The sequence below is a fragment of the Brachyistius frenatus genome, unplaced genomic scaffold, assembly GCF_029030835.1.
Source record: "Brachyistius frenatus isolate BFR_SWC_R1_liver_20210118 unplaced genomic scaffold, ASM2903083v1 Contig_20, whole genome shotgun sequence".
Lineage (NCBI taxonomy): Eukaryota > Metazoa > Chordata > Actinopteri > Embiotocidae > Brachyistius > Brachyistius frenatus.
The window spans coordinates 2968388-2991595 of record NW_027210619.1 but is presented as its reverse complement, the minus strand read 5'-3'; the positions used below and the strand labels follow the sequence as shown (position 1 = coordinate 2991595).

The 23208-nt window shown below is 41.2% G+C and overlaps 1 protein-coding gene across 3 annotated transcripts; it reads right to left on the bottom strand.

Moving 5' to 3' along the window:
- Positions 1-731: 731 nt before the first annotated feature.
- atp8b2 (ATPase phospholipid transporting 8B2) lies at positions 732-22188 on the bottom strand. 3 transcript variants are annotated; one of them, XM_069695958.1, is made up of 29 exons: positions 21477-22182; positions 18455-18513; positions 18231-18344; positions 17722-17820; positions 17565-17626; positions 17341-17413; positions 16783-16853; positions 16601-16680; positions 15950-16108; positions 15786-15874; positions 15366-15562; positions 14396-14516; positions 13827-13914; positions 13709-13743; positions 13159-13318; positions 12861-13049; positions 10932-11047; positions 10517-10681; positions 9978-10089; positions 9078-9183; positions 7363-7645; positions 6952-7135; positions 5449-5672; positions 5259-5342; positions 4795-5040; positions 4540-4678; positions 3922-4052; positions 2610-3203; positions 732-2459 (listed from the first exon to the last, which is right to left on the bottom strand). In XM_069695958.1, the coding sequence occupies exons 1-29, from the start codon at positions 21577-21579 to the stop codon at positions 2361-2363; spliced, it is 4182 nt and encodes a 1393-aa protein (XP_069552059.1). In that variant the 5' UTR covers positions 21580-22182; the 3' UTR covers positions 732-2360. The 3 variants fall into 3 exon arrangements, with proteins under 3 accessions (XP_069552059.1, XP_069552060.1, XP_069552061.1); XM_069695959.1 differs by lacking the exon at positions 18231-18344; XM_069695960.1 differs by lacking the exons at positions 732-2459; positions 2610-3203 and having other exon boundaries at positions 3928-4052; positions 4544-4678; positions 21477-22188.
- Positions 22189-23208: the final 1020 nt, after the last annotated feature.

Genomic DNA, 23208 nt, shown 5'->3' with positions numbered 1-23208 from the left:
GCCGCTCCTTTATTTCGCACTTGCTTTCCCTCGCATCATCCACACCCTCACTTATCGATCCTGTCTCCATGGATACCCCCTCCAGAACAGAGATGCAAATGCGGCTGCACCTCCTCTCCAACTGGAACGGTATAATCTTCTTTGACGATGACCAACTTTCCAACCCAGAAGGCATTCAGCTCTATACTGACGCTGCTCCTTCCGCCGGTTTTGGGGGCCACTACGGCAGATGATGGTTTTCAGCTGAATGGCCCATCGAGTTCCGCAACTTCCTCCAAGGCTCCCTCCAATCATCTTCAGCAGTCCACGAAATATATCCGATCGTTATCGCCGCTCTCCTCTGGGGGCACGAGTAGCCAAAAAGGTCTATACTCATCCATTCTGATAATATCACCGTAGTCGACATCATTAACAAAGGCAGAACAAACTCTCCCACGATCATGTGCGCAAAGGGCAGGCAGCCTTGCTTTCTTAGGATGGCTTCTTTTGGGGATCTGCAAGGCCCGGGAGCCACAGTGGATCCTCGACTAAGCCTTCGCCAAACTGCGAAACTTTCACCCTGGCTTAATCTCCCCCAATCAATGAAGGTTCGCCCTCAGCCGAGGCGGGGTCCCAGCTAGTGCAGCCAATCTCATATAGGTACATGTGGGAAAATGGGCTATTAAAACTTTTATTTAGACTCAATAACAATATTTTTTAATTTGTATTGCAAAGAAACAAACAAAAAAAAAGCATTATCCTTTTCAATTTAGACACAACTCAAAATCTCTTCTATTCTTTTTTTTTTTTCCTTAACCTCTGCCCTAAATAGAAAGTGAATATACACCAAGATAAATGAGAAGACTAAAGGGTTTAGAGATGTTTTTTTGTGGTTTAACTTAAAATGTAAAAACTCCAAAGTTGTCTGTTATTTTTTTGCTTCAGCTCATTTCACTTTCCACCAGTTGTTTCTACCTTAAACTTTGGTTGTTACATCAAATAACATTTGCATAGACACAGTATGTTTGTCTCACATTAAAGAGATGATATTTTTATTCAACAGCTCCATATTCCACCAAAAGCTGAACCCTGCTTAAACAATTCATAGGGTCCTTATAACTGTAGTACATTCATTTTAAAAAGGTTTAGCAGATCACATCAACCTCCTGTTGTATTTTCCGCTGCTTTGTTGATGACTGTAGTCCAGGAAGATGTCCAAGATCAGGTTTATATCGTACCTATACTACTTAATGGTTATAAATGCCCAAAATGGGTCAGGTGTCAGTATTTAGCAAGAACATGTGGAATTAGGATGCAATTTTGATGGAAATTACACCAAAGAAAGGGCCTGACATTTTGGCATTGTTAAGGCAAAATTATCCACAAACTATCCCTTCATTCATGAACAAATACATTTTTTTTTTACAGCACTTTACAGGTGTGTATGTATGCAGTATGAATCAGCACAACTGTTCACTCACAAAATGACAATATTTATGATTGATAGTTTGACAGACCACCTTTAAATGTTAATTTGCTGCCTTTTTTATATATTTGCACTTTGCCCGGGTCCAATTTAAAGTAAAACAGCAGAAATTTGTCTTCTCATTCTGTTTTTCAGACTATTTTACATCAGACGTACATTAAAATGATCTGGCCTTTGTTAGACCAAAAAAAGGCCTAACTTCCGAATGAAAGCATGCATGAAAGCTTTCTCTACAGTGCAACTCAACCAGACCGTTATAAACACATCAATATGATGCAAAAAACAAAAGGAAAGAAAACTTGTGGAGTAGAAGTATCGTATAACAAGTAAGAAAACAGATCAGTGAGTGATAAGGGACACAAATCTGCCAAGTCTTCTGTAAATTAAAATACCGTTCTCACTGAGAACTATAGTGAAAACGGAGGCTTTTTTGACACGGAAAACTTTTAAAGATAATAACTTCTGAACCTCACTGATTTAAACTCGTTATTCTGCACATTCATTCATCTCTTTGTTGAGATGCTATGTGGCCTACTTGTGATTGCAGCTTGTGAAATAACAAAAATAATGAATAGCTAGTTATCTGCTCCTGCTGCTGTCCTTCACTTTTATACTGTATATTTCTGTCATTCATGACCACAGTCATCATACACTGTTGGATCAGCTATCTCGCGTAGATCATAATTTATAGCTGGGAAAGTCCGTGTCATTAGAATATGCCACTTCCTCTTGTGATTCTGAAGTAACTTATTTATTTTGAGACAACACAGTGGGAAATGTTTTTATAACAGTCTGTGTGCTCTCTCCAGAAGAACACACAACACTTCATGTATGTGTGTGCAAACATCTGGTAGACCGTAGCAAATATGGGGTTCATCTATCTGTTGCCCAAGTTTCATTTAGACTGGCTGGTTTCCTTGGCAACAGACGTTGGGCCCGGGCTGTTGGATGCACTGGCACGAGTCGTAATACCCTTCCAACCAAACAGAGCTTCCTATTGGACAAGGGAGGAGAAATTACCTGGTAGCATAGTCTTAAAACAATAAAGACATGCAGAAATAACAGAAGAATGTTGGTGTGTATTATTCTGTGTGTTTTATAGACATTTTGTTATTGCTGTTATAAGAAAATAAACATAGCTGACCTGCACAGTCCCCAGAGAAAATGTCCAGCCTCCTGGTGAATCTCCCCCGTGGATTGTGGGGGTTAGGATGCCAGCACTGGTGGCCTGAGCTGAGCCCTGAGGTGCAGCTGCTTCTGAGGCTGGTGCTAAAACTGGTGGGGTCTGTGTGAAAGAAGCAGAAACGGTCTGCATACTTTGAGCTGATGCCGTTTCCTCCTCAATGGGTGTATCTTGTGAGCCACCCAGCAGAGAAGAAGAGTTTGATAGTGGTGGAACCGACCCAGAGACGCAACTGGGCGCTGGGCTGCACTCCCCTGAGGTGCTAGGGGGAGTGTGAGTGTGAGTATTTTTCTTCCTGCGAAGAGTGTCGATCCAGCTGGAGCTGTGTCTGGAGGCAAAGTTGGCCAGGGCCAGAGACGAGAGCCTCATGTTTTTGCCTGAAGTGATCAGCTCTCCAAAGCCCTCCTGGTGGGCGAAGGCATAACCTGACCTCCTAGAACCACTGCGAGCACCCAGACGGCCCTCTGACACACTGCTTGCACCTTGCCAGGCACCTCCAACACTATGACCTACCGGCTTCCGTCTTTTCTGTCGCACCAACTGAGTGTAACGCACCTGATGAAGGAACAGAAGAGAGAAATAAGGTCATTTAATATAAAAAAAAAACTTCACGGCCTCACATTTATGCCATTTCTTTTAAAGAGTGCAACTTTTAGCATATAGGATTTCCAGATGATCAATTTCCCTTAGACTACTCTCTTAGTTGCATTTGAGCCACTTGTGTGCTTTGCATTTTACTGTCTGACCGAAGGTCCCTGCAGTTACTGAATTGTGCACTCCAATCGTTGATCACACTAAGTCTTGGTGACTTTTTTACTTGACGCTCCAGCTCATCAAAACTGAAACCTTTTCATGCTTGCCAACTAAAACTTTACCCCAGTAAAAAAAACGGTAATAGTGACTGTAGCGAAACTACATACAAATCAAAAAAGGAACTTCTTCACACCACATTGACAGAGGCTTCGGTTGAATGACCAGCTAACTCAAGACACAGTGACTGATATAGCCACACAGTGAGCCTGTATTCATCTTCTGAAAGCAACTTGTGTCATTAGGGTAAACGGATTAAGTCAATATTTGATAGTGCATGAGGCCAGTGACGGTAAGCATGAACTCATCACCACACTCAGATGAACGGATTTTACGCGTGCAGTTAATCATTTGCTGCGGCTAGTTTCAAACCCACACACTGGGAGGACACCAAGGCATGTTGCAATGGAAGACGATGGACTCATCGGTGTTATAAATGTTGTGTTTTTGTGTGTTTTCTCACCGTGTCTGAGAGCTGAGGTTTCAGGTCCAGCTTGAGGAAGCGGAATGCCAAAACTGGAACTATGCATATTGCTGTTGCCAGTGCAATAGTTAACCACACGATCGGCTGCAATAATGTGCTCTGAGCACTACCTGCACATATATAGAGACAGAAAAATGAACACATATGTTTTAGATAATGTACAGTATTTCACAAACACTACTTATAGAATGATCTTACTGGAGGAGGGAACTGATTTCAGACCACAGTAAACATCAATTCTTGTTGATAAATTTTTGTTATATACGATTATTAAAAGTTGTAACTGTTTAGAGTAATTAAATTACAATTTTAATTAAAGTTTACTTTTAAAAATGTACTATTATACTCATTTAATTTTTAGATTTGATCATACATATTAATGTAAGGGATCATACAATTTATCAGATCAAGTTATCCATGTGTGCAAATAAATATATATTGGATGATTATATTGTGACCAGATCATTGTTTATTTAAACTCTGAAAGAACAATTTTAATACAGGCCTCAAAAATATATTTTTTGTTTGGCTGAAGTGTATTTGTATGTGTGTGTGTGTGTGTGTGTCAGAGAAATAAACAGAAATCAGGGGACCAACCTACAAAGTTGAACTGATTGGGAAAGATCCTGAAGAGGGTCTGACTGTGCAGAGCAAACATGATGGTGAAATAAGAGCCTAGAGAGCCCCACACAAATACATGGTTGATGACGGTCCAGAAGCCTGTATCAAGAGCGATCTACAAAAATCACACAAACAGACACACATGCAGAAAACAGCATGGGTGCACCGATAATACAACAAGGGTTTTAAATATAGAAGCTATAAGGAAAACTAACACCACTCTGGGCTCACCTGTACACTGACCACAATAACCAGGGCTGTTGCTGTGGTGACCGCAAAGGTCTGGTAGTTAGCAAGGGGCACTCCGGTGCTCTGAGTGGCGTCAGACAGCACGGCATAGGGGACAAAAAACAGCACCACTGAAGTGTAGATGCCCTGGGCGATGCAGATGAAGAACTCTCTCTTGTTGAAGAGGAGGTTGAGCTGCCCAGGCTCGTACAGCTTAGGATACTCCAGACTTCTCTGTTCGGGAACATCCTGCAACAACAGAGGAAGTGAGAGGCTGCATTTACTAAAATAAGACTACAGAGAGTCTGCAGGCAAACCAGTAGCTTGGTGTTTTAAACAAAGTGCTAACATCAACATACTAACACAGTTACATTGACCATGGCTAATCAATAAATGTTAAAATGGAGAAGTGGGAAGATCACCACAGACATCAAAACAAAACAAAACAAAATACAAAATGTAAAGACCTGGTCAAATATCCCCATGGCCAGCACAGGGAGGGAGGTGTACACAATGTTGTAGAGTGTAATGAAGTATTGATCATACACTGTCTATAAGAGAAAGGACACAGACACACGAACAGTTAAAATCATGATTGTGATTCCCTAACTCCTGATTCTTGGTTCTATATTTTCCTTGTGATCTTTACTCTCTGACCTGGGCAGAGAAGCCACAGAAGAAGCCAAACCAGAAGTGCACCATGGTGAAGGCAAAGTTCTTGTAGAAGAAATAGCAGAGGAAACGGCACATGCGCAGGTAGGACCAGCGGCCATGGACCAGCAGGAGTCGCTGCAGGAAGCGGAACTGGGAGAACGAATAGTCACTGGCCAGCACGGCCTGGATCCCCTCCTGGCCTGAGATACCAACGCCAATATGAGCGCCTGCAGGAGGGGAGAGATGGACAGCGAGAAATAAAAAGCAAGTCAAAGAAAGCTGGTTGTATTTGGGGAAAACTGGACTTCTATTTTAGGCATTATTGTTTTTAATATGACTTTATATTATCCATATGTTTCACAGGTGAGATGAAAAAAACGTTTAAATCAAGTAGATAAAACTGCATCATGTTCTAACAGGACATCGTTCATTAAATGTTGTAATCAATGTCATGGTGAAAAAATGATTTAACATTTCAAAATGTTACCAACACTCATGAGCATCCTTGCAAAGAGTTAGATGAGAAGACTGGTACCACACAAAGCAAGGGACTTTCTGGAGGAAGATGAACACTAACCATAACATTTTCATACAACCTGCTAACTCGAAGTTGTTCCAATTAACTGTGTCAATGAGATAGAAAGAACTAGTAAATTAATAAGACATTAATCTCAAATTTAGCCATACTATGTATGTCCTATTAAAGGGAAGTACAGATAGATGAAATGCCTCAGGGAAAAACAAATGGTAACTGTAAGATAAAAAATCACAGGATGTGAACCAACACCGCCCACCACTGCTGCAGTCACTGTTTCTGCTTTGTATTTGCATCAGTTCATTTCAATAAACATGTACCCATACATGTAGACGTGATGTACAAGCCACATGCAGACAAGCAAAATGATGCAATGCTTACAAAACTCAGAATATTACAAAGAAACAGCACTGAGTTATGGGGTTAACCACAAATAAACTTGTCTCCTTTAGCTTCCCTTCAAGGTGAGAAAAAAAAGCCATTTTAGTCAACACTCACTGACAGTATAATTTTGTATCACCTTGTTCTAATTCCTAAAGTTTTAAGGTGTGCGTCTTCATCATTTTGAAAGCATTTTCTCAAAGATATACTGAACATATTTGGTATCTAGGAGACTTGAGTATTTGCATTAAATTAAAAAATTAAAGTTCTTTGAATTTGATCAAAGTTTGTCAACAGTACATCAGTTTGTAACACTAGAAACCAGTTCTCAATCTTATGAGGACATCACACCCACTGCAACACACATTTCCACAGAGCCTTCGTCACTAGTAGTAACACCACAGAGATAAACAACTTCTACGACCACACCTCTGCTGAGAATTTCCATTGCTTAAAGGTAGACTCGGCAGCCACAAGGCTAAACCCTACTTCTTTCTTTTCACTCCATCTCAACAATGATCCAGTTACACTTCTTCTTCTTCTCTCCTCTCTGCAATCCTTCATGCATTGATCCCACCTGCACGACTCACTTTTGATCATGCTAATGTCGTTAGCGCCGTCTCCTATGGCCAGGGTGACGGCCTTCTTGTGTTTCTTGATGAGCTCCACCACCTGAGCTTTTTGCAGTGGGGTGACTCTGCAGCAGATCACCGCTTTGCATGCGCATGCCGTCAACACAAATTCTGTCTCCATGTCCGCTTCAAGCGCATGGGCCTATCAGGTGGCAGGAGAGAAGGAGAGTTGAAAAGTTTATGGGTAAAATGAGAGGAGTCAAAGTTGCAGCTTCAAAAGAAAAGTAGAAGAATGTTTTGTTGACGCAGATAACATATTTATGGAAACTCACTATTTCCTGACAGTTGGCAGTTACATTTTTATGGTCCCTGCTGTTTTTGTATATGTATTTGTATAAAGTATGTGAGTATGAGGGGTGCTATTCATACCAGACTGTGACCGTTGATTACGAGGGCAAAGTCTCCAGAGATGTCCATGAAGTTGGGGGGAGGTGAAGGAGGTGGAGCGCATCGCACCTGTTTCCTCCCTCCTCCTCCTCCTCTTTCTTCTTCTCCTTCTCCTTCTCCTTCTCCTCCTGCTGCTGTACTGTCTCCTTCTTGTCCTTCTCTGAACCCGTTACCCATGAAACATGCCTCTCCCCATCTCTCCATCCCTTCCTCTTTCCCTCCATCTCTTGTTCGTGACAGTTCAATCATCGTTTCCCTTGCCTTCCTGGAGAAGAAGAAAAACAGACTCCACATCAGCAGGGATTGTCTAAGTCACAAAGTCAAACCAAACATGACTATTAAGAGGAGAAAATAGAGAGAGGGATCTTCAAGAAGGAAAAAAAAAACGGAGGTAAAATACCATGGATGTCAGGATTATTAAATCACTGCTAATCTGCCTCTCTGTATCACCTAAATCATTTCCGCGCTCCATATGTTAATTTGTGCATCACATGAAACACATCAAGATGGTGATGCAGAGTTATTCTATCTATTGCATATTTTATTATATTTAGGATATTTAACTGTTGAACGTGACATTTTTAGCGGTTTTATTGTCTTCTTTATTCATTTGTTACACTGAATGATACGAGGTGCATTCAAAAAGTTCAGACACTGCTGTTGTTGTGTGCGAACGGTGTGCATGAATCAGGGGGAGGGAACAACTTTCGTGAGTAAGTATCCAAGTCACATTGCTTAATCAACACCTACATCTGAGTTATACTCATTTTTGTGAACACTGGCATGTACGAATTTGCAATTTTATCAACGACTTGAGGAGAAAGCGCACAATACATTTTGGGGCAAACTCAGAGAATTGGCAATGAGATGCTAATCTACAGCAATTATGCACTTAACTGGGCGAGATGTTTTGAGTGGTATTCCTGTTTCAAAAGGGGCAGAACGTCACTGTTGCAGAATGAAAAAAGGCACACCAGGTAAGGTGCCCAACCAGATGGGTTTTCTTGGACATTTACGGGGTTGTGCACCATAAGTCCGTCCCCCAGGGTCAGACGGTCAACACAGAGTTCAACTGCGATGTTTGAGGGAAAAAATTCGATGCAAACGATCAGAACTGTGGCACTTGGGTTCTCCAAAATGGCAACATGTCCACTCACAGCACATTGAAAATTTACAAGTTTCTCACCTACAACAACACAATTGTAGCTCACCACCCTTACTAACCGGATTTGGCTCCCAGCAACTTTTTTCTGCTTCATAAAAATTTGATAAAAAATGTTGTGTTCACATATCAGTGGTCACAAAACCTTTTATAATTCATGTGCTGATGTTGATCAAGTGACATGACATGGGATACTTTATCACAAAGTTTATTGCTCCCACATTACTGTGCTGCTCTCCGTTTCTATGCAACAAAAAGCAGTCTTAAAATGTTATAATCACACCTTTTACACTAGTTTCACTACAACTCTCAAACAAAAGTGGATTGTAGCAGTGGTGTTAAAATTAGTTGACATATGCTGGGTGTACACTAAATTTGTTCACTTAGAATTTTTGTTTTACAGTTTATACACTCAATAAACTGAGTTTATGAACGGACTCTTTTCAGATGAAACAGTATTTCATGGTGCAGAGAAACACAGGCTGAGAGGTAGAAAGATGTACAGCCAGCCATGCATCCAAGTAAACAGACTTACCTGAGTTCCTGCCGTACACTCTGGACAGTGTGTCCACTGATGATGAACACCTCAGTCATTTCATCTGTCAGCATCTTACAGGAGTAACCTATGTTGACAGCCGTCTCTGGGCAAGAGAGAGAGAGAAGATTGATGGAGTGCTGTGTAGCATTTTAATAGAACATAGTGGAGCTACATGATAAAGAGAGCAGGTATAACATTAATAACATTTAAGTCTTTATTCTTAAATGAGAAATCCATTCCTTCTCTGACCAAAGTGACAGCCAGCACAGATTAAAAAATACAATAATGCTAACATTCAGTTGGCATACTTGCTGAGTCCAGAAAATGCTATAAATAAAAACCCTCTGTTTTAATTAAGACTTTTTAGCTCATTTACTGCTCACCACTTTGGCTGCCTCATTGCTCTTTGTACTGTTCTACACGCTCTTCCAGCATCAAATCACAGTAGTTGCATTGTTGCAGCTGGCACGTGGACCCTCCACATGTCTTTTTAGTTTTGGAACACTGTAGTCCTTTGGTGAGGATTCCTGGGTTATATGACAGCCCCCAGTTGTAACCAGCCGGTGGTCATACAACTGCATTGTTGTCTCGGAAGTTAATTTAATTTGATTTAATTTAATTTAATTTAATTGTATTCGAGGATCCCATGGGATATGAGAAACTTGTAAATCACATGTTCACATACATGCTGCATGAATTTTGTATAATTACAATTTCCTTGTTCTGTAGCTAGTCCAGTACAAGGGAGTGGTGTGCATGGGGTATATTGGGGTATGCATTAGCAACGTGGTGCAGCAGTACATGAGCGGCTGAGGCTGTTGTATTTGTTTGCAAATTTTAATGAAAACCTTGCACACTGAGTTGTGAAAGCTGGTGTAAAAAGTGTGTGCATCTCACCCTGCTTATCCCCAGTGAGAACCCAGATCTTAATGTTGGCCAGAGACAGGACAGCGATGGTCTCTGGGACGCCTTCCTGCAGCTTGTCCTCTATAGCTGTGGCACCCAGGAGCTGGACACACAGGATGACAGACAGAAACACTTACACACAAATTCCAGTTATCATTCAGGCCACAAACTTAAGAAGGGCTTAAAAACAGCTTTTATACTATGACTTGAAACATTTTAAATAATGCAGTGGAGAACAAGTTACCGTCAATCCCCAGCAATTAAAAAGCATCTATGAAGACTTGACAAAACTGGTCAGCTACAGTGGAAAAAAAAAGGAATTTACCCTGACCAATTCAAGTCTGGATGACACCTCCAAGTTCCCCTTTTCACTGCACTATTTTTACTTAGTTCGGGAAAGTCAGTGCATATTTTGTGTGAGAAACAAACGGATCACACAAAGAAAATAACAGTCAGACTGGCACTGAAAACTGAAACTGAAAAGTACAGAAAAAGTCATACAGATACAAGCTTCAAACTACGTCACTGACCATCATATCCTGTTCTATCTCCTCATAAGCCGCTGCCAGCCTGTCCTCCCTGTAGTCACTGGCCTTGTCAGCGTAGCGGTGGTTCTCTGACCAGGCCTCCCACTCACCCTCTGACAGGTCCCTGTAGGCCAAAGCCAGGGTCCGCAACCCATCTGATGCATACTCCTGGAGCCCCAAACATACACACAAACATGTGCATACACAAACATATATGGTATATACATTCTAACATGAGGATACACATGATAGGAAATGAAGCAGTCTTATGGGCTGACATTGAACTCACACTGATGTCTGTGTCTGACTTATTAGCTCATGGTGATATCCATCATCTGATCATGTTTTACAGTGTAGAGACACTAGATGGCAGTGCAGCTCTGTCCATCTAAGAAAGAACGCTTGCGTGTTTACTTACATTGAGGTGGTCAGAGGTGATGCTCATCAGTTCCTGGTTACATGGGTGGAGCCTCTCCAACAACACAGTGTCAGCTCCTTTACAGTACAGACGGATCCTGCCCTCCGGGTTTCGCACTGAAAGTGAATGATAGAGAGTAAAGAAGACAAAATATACCAAGGGATCCATAAAACTCTTCCATCCCCTTTAAATACCCACACTCCACTTCCAAAGCTGCTTCACCAAATGTCATTCCTACATGCAATGTGTCACACAGGCATCTTTATGAATATCTTTTGGTGATGTTATACGAGTGTGTAGACAGAGCCTGGTGGTGTGAATGCTCTGTTGCCACATTAAAGTTGTAGCTCAGGCAAGAGTGACCCTTGTTTAAATTTGTCAGCATATTGCAGGTAGAGAAATCACAGAAAAAGAAAATCTCACAGAGGGATAAAATGTCAGGCTGACTAACAGCTCATCGACAGTCATCTTGTATGTGCCGTGAATTAAGCACATATTTGGGATTTACGTATAATAAAAGCGAAATCAAAACAGCTCGTCCTCTGTTCATGTCATTCAAAGTATAAAAGAAGATACAAAATTCAAAACAACTTCTGCTTCCTCTCTTCTGTAGGATGAGTTGGAGTGCACACCATCAAAGCTCATAATTTCGGAATTTTACAAGCTTTAACCTCTTTCTTCTTCTTTTATAAGAAACAGTTTGAACAGATTTTCCCCTGAATCTTACAGTATGTCACTGTGAAACCAATATTACATTCCCTGCTACAACAAACTTTGAAGAGAAATTGTCACTAAATTTGTCAGGTAATATAAATAAAAGTTAAAATACAAAGAATATGCACACATTACGCATCGGATTCCCTTATCAATAAGTACAAATGGGTGATAGTGCAAATAGGATTTCATCAACTCTTTGTATATTTAAAGCCTCCAACAACAATCTTCAGGCTATTTTCTTTTTTCACTAAAATAGCAACAGAAAATTAAAAGTGCAAGCAGTGATATGCGGGCCCTCGCATGGTCCATGTTGGGGAGCCGCCGGGTCAGGTTGGGGCGGGACTATTATCAAAGATATAATGTTTGAGGAAGATTGGAATACGTACATAAAAGTTACAGTCACTTGTAGTTTCATGACGAGACGCTCAAAATGGCCACCACACCACGGGCACACAGATCGACAAAAACAAATTCATGATGCCAAGAGACTTTTTTTGTACATCTCGGTGTGATACACATGTCCAACGAATTTGGTGCATGTAAGTGAAACTAGGTGTCGGGGCTGCAGTTTAGGGGGCGGTAGCGAGCCGTTTGGCCACAATCTAAACACATATCAGATGTATCGTCTCACCACACCGGATGTATGTGCCACTTTTCATGAGGTTTCAAGCGTCCTTTGACCTTAAACATCGACTTCCTGTGTCACAGCAAAACATCAAACTTTGCCGCATCGCCTTTTCATCCCAAACATGTTAAGAGTGAACTGACTCAATTTCAAGTTGGTCCGACAAAATCTCTAGGAGGAGTTCAACAAAGTACAACATGTGCAAATCGGCAAAAATGGCGACTAAATTCAAAATGGTGGACTTCCTGTTGGGTTGACGTAATGGTGCAATGTAACTTATATGTATGTCTAGGTGTGATACACATCCACCGAATTTCGTGCATGTAGGTAAATGTAGCCGCCGGGGCATCTGTTTAGGGGGCGGTAGCGTGCCATTTGGCCACGCCCACTCGCGATTCCACTAGAATACGAAAATTTTGCCGGAAGAGACGTGTGTACCAACTTTAATGAGTTTTTGAGTATGACAAAGCCTCCAAAAAGGCAATTCATTTGTAAGAACAAGGACCGAAAAAAAAAAAAGATTCCTTGAAGAACAATAGGCCTTTCACACCATCGGTGCTCAGGCCCTAATGATGATGTTTGCACACCTATAACAGACATCCTCTTGCGTATGTTGTTGAAGTCCAGTATGGCGAGCAGTGAGTAGGTGACAGTTCGTCCAATCTCAGTGGTGGTGATTGTCCCAGGTGTTCGGGAACGAAATACAAAGCCGAAGTTTCGAGCAGCTGTCACGAGAGCACCCTCATCTGGAGACTGAGCTTTATAAACCAGCTCTCCTGGGTACACACAGATAAAACAACAGTAAATAATGGACAGACAGCACATTGGTGTCACTATTTGGAGGTGTTTAACCATCTTAATTCCCCCCGCAGTTCTTTGGCTCACCTTCGCTCTTCTCCTCACTCATAACGGTGTGACAGAGGGAGAGCAGGCGAAAAAACTCCTGAGTTTGTGAGTCTCCCACTTTCACTGATTCCAGCAGCTTGTCATCATAGAAACAGAAGTCAGGGTCCGCCAGGGGGTTGAAGGGACTAAAGTCCATCCTCTGTAGATAAATGAGAGCACATGGGACGATGATGAAAAACCTTAAACTAGGAGTAAATACATGTATGAATGAATGTGATGTGTGTTGTATTTAACCCTTTAAACCTTAGAGGCCCCCAATTTAACTATTATTAAAATATGGATATATATACTGATATTTACACATCTGAACAAATCTCACAAGTGTTCCCTTTATTATTACAAATATATATATATATATATATATATATATATATATATATATATATATATATATATATATATATTTTACACTTTATTATTTGTGTTGCAGAGATATACACTTTTTTTATTATGGGTATGCAATTTTCGAGCAGAGGCCTAAAAAATAGGAGTATTTTTAAAAGGTTAAATATAGAAAATGGCCACCTACCTTTGGCTGAGTTCCCAACTGGTCTGTTACTTCGCCTGACAGGAACACAAACACCAGATGTGTAAGACTTAATGTGCATTTTTTTGTATATTAGAGTGATATGTTTGTGTGCACTTACCATAGGTCTGTCCATTGATGGAGCACTTGTTGAAGATCATGATGTTCTGAGTTAGAGTCCCAGTCTTGTCACTGAAGATGTATTCAACCTGAAGGAAACAATTCAAATATTAACACTGCTGTAAGTATAAAGTCACAGAAAAAAATATATTTGTCAAAAAGCAAATCAAAGATTTTAAAAACACTGATCTCTAAAATAAAAATAAGTAAACTGGGTTAGTGGGTTACTTCTTATACTGCCCACTATTTACAGCCTGACAGAATAATCTATTGTTTGTTCAGCCTCCTTTAAAAAAGCCTTTTAGCCTACAGGTGTATTTCCTGTGTGTGGTAACAAACACGTGGCTCCATCATTCAGTTACTGCAGAGTAAAATTATTGGAAGATACATTTCAACGGAATTTAAGGTCGATTAAAAAAAGCATCAGAAAAACAGCAGAAAGTATTATGGATGAATGGGAAGAGTAGACAGTCAGTAAACATGCATTAAATATCCCAGACACACATACACACACACACACACACACACACACACACACACAGCATTCATTGCCTTAGCATGGATGCCCACCTGTCCCAGCTCCTCGTTCAGAGTGGTGGTCCTGGCTTCAGCTGCTGTGTTACACTGTGAGCAGAACATCTGCTGGTCCCAGTTTATGAAGTAGCTGTGGCCCAGCCTGATCACCTCCACACTGATGCACACAGAGGTGAGAGAAGGAGCAGTTTACAGTAACAGTAGAATAGAAGTGTGCGTCTATCACCAAGGGAGTGGTGCTACAATAACTCCCCCACATGAAAACACAAAAAGACAATAACATTCTCATTGGGTGGTATTTTTAGGTAACTCTGTGTAAGTCAGTGGCCTTTAGTCAGACATCCATGCAGCAGTCTAGAAGTATTGAAGGTAAAAAAATATAAAGGCTACCAGCTCTGGGGAGCAGAAAATAAATCAGTGGATTAGAAATGATTAAAATTAGGGAAACTGTAGGTTTTACAAATGTCCTAATGTACAAAAATGTTTATACCCCATTTAAACCAGGCGATAGCCTGCACATCCAACTGTGTCGAGACATGAGGTTGTCCAATATGCCCTTTTGCTTTATTTCTTCACTTGAACTTGGACTTGTATTTATTCTATGGACTCCATGCATTGTTTGTATTTGACATTCAAACCTGGTTTGTGTCTGTGGGGTTTTATTTATACACATTATTCATATTTAAAACTCCACAGATGCCTGCTCCTTTTTATTTAACTGAACTCAAAGAAATAAGTATCAAAACTAGATATACAGTTGTTGCACGTGGATTAAAATGTACCTATAGATACGTATACGATACATATACTTGTTTATACGTTTATGATGGGGTCACAAAAAAACTCTGTTTTTACTGCATCTTTGGTCCGTTTACATTTGTATCTTTATATAGTCAGTCTATCCAGTTCACCACATCCAGGTGGGGTTACAATAATGTCTGTTCCTTTGTTTTGTTTCATATCTGTCCTGGATCATTACATACAAACACATCATACTTCTCCCTACCTGACATAGAGAGAGATAGGCACCACGGTGTTAAGAATGATGACGTAGGACCAAAAGGAGAGAAAAGCTGAGAACAGGAAGTTGTCCACAGGAGGGTCCCAGGGAAGGTAGCTCTGAAACAAAGACCCCACCTCTCTCTCCCACACTGCATTACCCACAGCCAGGATTACACCCATGCACACCAGGAAGCCAAAGATCTGACAGAGATGCACAGATGGAGACACATTAAGGGCAGAGTAAGCAGGGGAGGAGTGTCTTAATGTATAAACAAACATCTTACATTCAGATCTGTGGTCAGTTCAGCCCAAATTAGAACAGAGCGCATTACTTGAGCAGATATATGAAACTAAATTCAAGCCACTGAGATCACGTCCTGAAATAGTTATGAGCCATGAAAGTGAGACGTTTGGGGTGTCCTACCCAGAGGACCAGAGTGTTCATCAGACGATCGATGCTCGTACGCTTAAACTTGGTGCGACCGCTGTTCTGCATTAGCTTGGTGTCTGGGCCTGAGACAGAAGCAGGATAAGGTTGACATGTTACACACATTGCATCCATGAATTTACACGCACATATACACACACCTGCAAAGATGACCAGGCCATAGCAGGCCTCGGTGTTGCGGAGGACACATCCACGGAGCAACATGTTCTGGTTGGTCAGGGCGTACTTCTTCTCTCTCCAGTACAGAGTGCCGCAAAAGCGATCCAGCTTGTTGTTGGGGGGCTCACACACCACCTCACCTTCACAGAAAGAAGAGCATTGACAAACAAAACACACACAAATGTAAATTAGATGCAATATCATTGTTGTCCACCAAATCCAATTACTGTAATACATATATTTCCCTAGCAGTATCCTCTAGAGTTGAATTAATCATCCCTGTGAAATCAGGCTGTTGTCAAACACCTAAACACACACAGAGGCAGGAACACACATCTTTAGTAAGTTGATATGAGGCAACGTGTGGGTTGATTTGCTGCAGTAATGCATTTTTCTGGGCAGGTGAGGAGCGTGTGGGCGTGATTTGCTGACACAAGGCTCTTTCATTGTGCATGCTGGTGGGTGGGTGATGATAAGCTATCATTCAGTGGTGGCAAAGGACGACAGAAAGCGTGTTTTTGTGCATGTTTAGTGTCTTAATTCTGCACTCGGGCGCACACTGAAAACCATTTACCTTTACATCATCAAAGACGATGAACCGAACGAGAAACCAAGATAAAATAAGTTCTCACCGTTGAATGAAGCCAAGTTGTTTGGGCCTCCAAGTTCAGATGTCACTGAGACTGACTGACGCACCTTCATATTGCTCTCTCTGCAAGATAATACAACACAGCATTTTAGACGTAGTGTCCTGTTGCTTCTGCAGATTGTGAGGCTCTGTGAGTAAATGTTGAGGGGTAGTGCATTTTCTGACCCGTCTAGCTCAGCTGTCTCAATGTAACAGAGCCCATGAGGTTCACTGCTGGACAACAGGAGCAGGTCAGCCTGGAAACAAATAGCTGAGGTTAGAATCACTGCATGACACAGACGGCACAGAATTAGAAAAGCACTGATGACTGGAGTGATGATAATGTGCATCCATTATCGCTGTAATTGCATCTGGAAAAAAAGGAAGCAGCTCTACCGTATTCTCTAATGAGCCACATACTTTTAACTGTATTTTAATATATTAATAATATATTAAAATCCATGTAGCTTTTGGTCTGCTGTTTAGTATTAAAAGCTATCATGATCAAAGAGAGATCTAAAATGATTTGCAAGTTGCCGACTTAACCTCGAACACGACCCTGCTGTACATTACATTACATTACATTTCATTTAGCTGACGCTTTTATCCAAAGCGACTTACAATAAGTAGTTTGGTAGACAAATGAATCTTAATTAAAATGGGCCCTGCAGGACTGCTAATCACTGTGTGTGTGTGAATGTGTATGTGTGTTAATTAACATCACTGTGATGGTTGCATACTTACTGCCACAAACTGGTTGTTTTCCAGTTTAATGATATCACCCACCCGAACGTTCATCCACTTCTCCTTCTGGAGCCTGCAACAGCAAATCAGAGAGAAATAGTAAAGACAGATGATGTAACAGAAGCAAGGAAAATTAAGAAAACTAGCAAAATAGCTTATTTATTTTAATCGGAAGAACTTAAAGAAGCAACAGCACAGGTAAGTTCTCTACTGTAATGACTCACGAGCCACGGATGAGGACCTGAGACTGACGATTGTTCACTTGGTTGTCGCTCTTGTGACGAAACTGCAGGCAACAAAGATTACTATGAACTTTTATTCCACAGACACCGTCAGGTGTCTTTGTGTTCTTGAGTGTGGTTTGTGAAAAAATATACTCACATAGTCGTCTGTGGCATCCTTCACTGCAGTGATGCTCAGCACCAGAGCTAAAGGCACGATGGTAGTGAACCAGGAGAGGGAGGAGATCTGAGGTATCAACTAAGCACAGACAGAGAGGAGGTTAAACTGCAGATTACTTTGAACAAGGACACAAAGGCAGTGTCTCATACAGAGATAGCTACTACTGGTGCGTTTTCCCTGAGTCTGTGAAGTAAGGTTTTCTAATTCCATCTTTTATTACCAGCCTCTTTTCAGAAACTCGCACAGAGTTGATTTGAGAGCAATTATATGGATTCTGAATGCGTTTTCAAATCTTCATCTCCTTTTTATTTGCATGTTTTAATTTATTATTTGCTTCTTGTTACCATTCTAACAATTCCTGATGAGTTTAGGATCTTTAGAGATTTAAACTGACATCATTTGTCTTTTACTATAAAAGCACACACACAGAAACAGATCTCTCCCTCGAAATCCGACATTGCTCTTTTTTGTCCCTCTCTCCTCCTCACCTGCAGAATGAGCAGGAAAAGGAAGTAGGTGTTCGCTACTTCCTGGAACTGCTCAAACAGGTTGACGGGCAGAAAGGTGATAATGTTGTACTTGGATGTCACGATGCAGTTACTCTGGATGATGATGGAAGAAAATACAGAATTACATGCTGATCTAACTATGTTTTAGTTGAATTGTTTCATATTTTGGAACAAGTAAAGGAGAAAACAGCAAAATCTCTCACCGCATACTGAAACCTTTCGTTGTATTCTCTGTCATTGGCCCTGACCCTTCTCTCCTCCTCTGCAGATGCAAGACACAATATGAGTAATTGAGGATGATATGACATCAAAACAACAAAAGACAGCAGGCACTTAAATAGCTGCATCCATGTGTTAGTATTATTAATATTCTTCAGAGATACGGAGAAAGAAAGAGAGTGAGCATGACAGACACAGGAAGGACAATCCACTATGTTTGTTCATTTATTTATATATCAGTGAAGCTGGAGTGTGCCGGGCATTGTTGGAGTATTATTGATGGAAACAGAGGGTCAGACACAATGATTCTGTCTGACAGACACACACGCACTGGAAGTAATAAGAACAAATCAGCTCTGTTCTTAAATTAGCGGTGGCCTCTGTCTGTTTAAAGCAAGATGTGCAATCTGGGCAAGATACACAACACAAAGCTAAGCATGAGTGTGTGTGTGCATCTGTGTGAGTGAACAGGAGGGCTGTAACTCACTACAGGTAGTCACAAATGAGCACAGATTAGACTGCAGTCTTAGTTTTTAGAGAATAAAGTAAACCATCCTCTGGTGCTTGTGCACCTTTCCCCTCTGGACCCTGCACTTTATCCTCCTGCTGTTTTTAGGTTTCTGTTTATGCTGATGCAAAGTAGATTGGGAGTTCCCCTCCTCCTCCTCCGCCAGGCTCATCTCCTCTAATATTGATGAGACAGCTTTTTAAATGAAATGACTGGCCTGTTCTGCACAAGGCTGAACACAGTTCACATGCGTGCACGCACAGTCAGATGTAAATTTCAAGCCCAGAGGAGGCCATATGCACAGAGATACAGTAGCTGTGAAACAACAAAGCCCTAAACGTGCTTTTGACTGAGAAGAAACGAGGTGCCACAGGAAGGGACATCACACAACAGAAACCATCGCCCTGTAATCACACGTACATAAACAACGACACCGTGGTTTCCTGTGTTTCTGCAGCACTGTGAAGCCCTCTCAACATGTACAGCTCATAACCTACATCTTTGTCCCTGCTGTATTCAGCTTCACTAAACACAGGCCACTTAAAGAGATCCCATTAGAGCTCCACTTTGTTGTCAGGTTGTCAGACAGATTTGCTGCGGCAGATGAGCTCCGGCCGGCTGTCGACCAGCTGGACTGTTGTCAAAGTGGATTTAGTCAATTTAGAAAAAATATATTATTTCCCTTTCTATCAGGAGAGTTACAAGTGTAACCTTCAGCATTTACCATATTGAAAAAAAAAAATGTATGGGTGCATGTCACTACTGTGCAGGCTCTGGCTGGATAGAAGGATTCTTTACAATAAACTTATTTTTTGAATAACAATATCATATTTGTCCACCAAAATCTATTCTGTTAAAACTCTTCAAATCCTCTCCCTCCTCTTTCTTGGCATTTCTCCACTTGTCTTGAAGGTCATCATGTTGTTTTCTGGGGCACGTGTCCACCAGAGTGATTTGGCCGACATGCAGTGCCAAGGCTGCATTAACCCTCTGTGAAGAGGATAAGATCCTTGTGCCAGGTAAGCACCACAGCTATCCAGCATCTGATGTCAGGACCAGGCTGCGTCTGTCTGTCCTGAGCGAGCTGACCAACTCAGCCTGAATACATGAGTATCTTTAGCAGACTGCTCAGTCAGTGTTTAATGTATCTGACAACTTCAAGGGCATTAGAAGCCCTGACGCAGACTACATGCAATACAGCAAATAAATCTACAAAGCTCCACTACTGAGAAACTTTCAGTCGCAGGTGTACTCTGAGCATAAGGTTTCCATAAACAATCGAGACATAATAGGAGTAAATAAATATCGATTGAAGCAAAACTTAAAGAATCCTAATAAAAAAAAGTACTAATTTTGTTTTGTCACCCATCCTGTCTCTTTAACACTCTTCCCCTCATGGCTGGACATGCGAGAGTACAAGTCACAGCTCTGAATCTCCTTATACCTCCACAAGCGACAATCTCTCTCTTCTACCAGAGTTAATGCAGATTGAAGTCATAACAATAATGACCACAGTGCATTCAGTCAAGAGTGTTGGGAAATGCTAATGTCCTTGCATGACGAAAACTAAGTCAGGATCAGATCAGTCACCAAAGTGATCATCACTCACTGTGGCTAATCTAATTAGATGAAAAGGGGATAGCAGGTTCGTCTGCAGCCATGAGCGTGCGTCTACATAAGTGTGTGCACGCGTACAGTGATCTAATTTGTTGGTGAACGATGCCGAATGACACAGTGACAGACTGATGGACTGGAGGTCGAATGAAGGTGCACATGCAGTGTGATTTGTGATAGTTAATCTCAGGAATAAGGATACAGACAAAGCTGTAAAGCTGAGGCTGGCGCCTGGAAGATTGATCAGTGTCTCAGGCAGCAGAGACAAAGGACATCAGACACTTATTTACACAAAATTCAGAATAAATACTGTTTTGTTTACACATTGCACACAGACTCAGTCAGCACCAAAAATCAGGAAAACAGTTCAAATTGAGCCATTACTTTAGACAGGTTAACTCCTATTGATTGGGACATACAGTGGGTGAAAACAACAACAATCTGAGCCAAAGCGCTAACCGAGAGTTAAAAGGTGCAGATCTGCAGTAACTATAAGAGTATGAGGAATGACGGTCATTTCACTGTTATTAAATCTGATGTTGGATGTTGATGTCTAATAATGTGCACTCTCAGTGATTACAGGACCAGCTGACTGCTGAACGACATAAAAATGCCAGTGAGGCCAGTTATGCAGACATGTAACATGATGAGTGCACACACACATACACAACCATACAAACAGGCTATAAAATGAGGTGAATGAGATGAATACACAGGAATGAAAATTGGACTCAGTTGGGATGAAGGTGAGAGATGATATTTATTTGTAAAAAAAACAAACAAAAAAACAGACAGTTTGATGCAATCAACAACCTCCTGGTGATGATGCCAGCTCAGTAACAAATGATCCGTCTGACGCATTCTGATTTGCCACAAATTCGTACCTGTCCGCCTCTCTTTCGGCTTTCCACCATCAAGTCTTTTCTTTCTTTGCAGGGGAAGAACGACCGTAAACCATTTCTCCGGGATGTCTTTCGGGACTGTCATCTTAAATCTATTTTCTTGGTGGATGTGCGCTGTTTAAATGACAGCTCGGTGACCGCCACATCTGAACGTCATATTTCCGCAAGGACGCGGGCACGAAGCTCCGGCACCAACTTCAGTCAAGTTGGATTACTGGGACTGTCCCATCCCCGTCTGTGTTGCTTCCTCGCTCCCCTCCCAAAAAACACACACGTGCACGATTCTCCTTCCGCAGAAATTCTAAAGTCATTATTTATTTAATCTTATTTTATTTTTGAGAATTTCAGTCAGCAACTTTACGTTGCATCTGTCAGATGTTAATTTGTTATAAACATGAAACAGCTTGTAGGTCACAGCCGAAATGTTGCAAATGTTTCGTATCGAGGTTGCACAAAAAAAAAAGAAGCGCTATTTTACTAACTGCAGCCTCATCACTCAACTGACGCTGCATCCTCGGTTTAAGTCGTATCCACGACATGAACACTGTCCGCTGTAGGCATTACGTAACCTTATTTTGATGGGCGTTACCATGGAAACCACCTCTGCAGGGATCCCACAGCTGAGTGAGTCGCTGAATTGCGGAAAATGGATGCCATTTTGGATCCAAAATCATTCAGTGGACTGCAGCCAGACTCTGGAGTGCAGAGCCAAAATGACTCGTGCCGTCGTCCGACTTCCCGCGTGTTTGATGAGAGAAGGTGCACCGCAGTGGGCAGGGCCAGACAGGTGTCATAGGCACGTGCTGCGCGGCAAGCCTCGTGCCTGTACGTAAAACACTGCACATGCTTACACGCATTTCTATGATGCACTGTGCACATATCTGAAACGCATTCTTAAGACACACACCACGTAAATCAAAACTAACACATGATACTGCAGGGGATGAACTTGCCACTGAAAGTAGCAGAGTAAAAGTATTTACTATTATAAGTTGCTGTTTCTCCAAAAAGAAAAAAACCGAATGATTTACTTGATGTATTAATGTAAGAGTCAGAGCAATAACTGTATATGACATGTATTATTAAGCAGTGCTTGAAGTTGAAAACAATTATTATTATTCACATGTTTGTGTGAGTGCTGGTATCAGCAAATCATTTAGTTATTCATTTAAAATTTCTACTGCGAATTAAAGATTGGAGATATTGCTAATGTCCGTAGCTTAAATGTATTTATTCAAAGTAACAATCATTTAAGTTATTAGAGTAAAATAACTCTAGGCCAAAACCAAGCACAACCTGCTGTGGTGTCACCCATTGGATTGTAAACTGCAGTTTGGAAGTAGATTGTGTATAAAACTGTACATAAAAAAGGACGCAACCTGCCGGTCTGAAAAGTGACTGAAATGTGGAAATTCCTCAAAGTCCAATACCACCAAGGTCAACTAGTGGCTGGCTCCAAAAAAAAAACCTCTAGCTCCATAGACTCCCTTTAAAAAGTACGCACTTCTTTTATAGGGTAACTTCTGGCTCCAAAAAAATAATTTGACTTTTTCATCATAAGTTTACGCCCCAATAACACTCCGGTCCCTAGTTTACATTATGAATGAAACATGAGTGTGACACATTTGAAAGATATTGTGGAAAGTGCTTTCTTACTTGTAAAATTTAGGTGGCTACAGCAGTATCAGAAGAGAAAGCTATTCTTTTCAGTGTT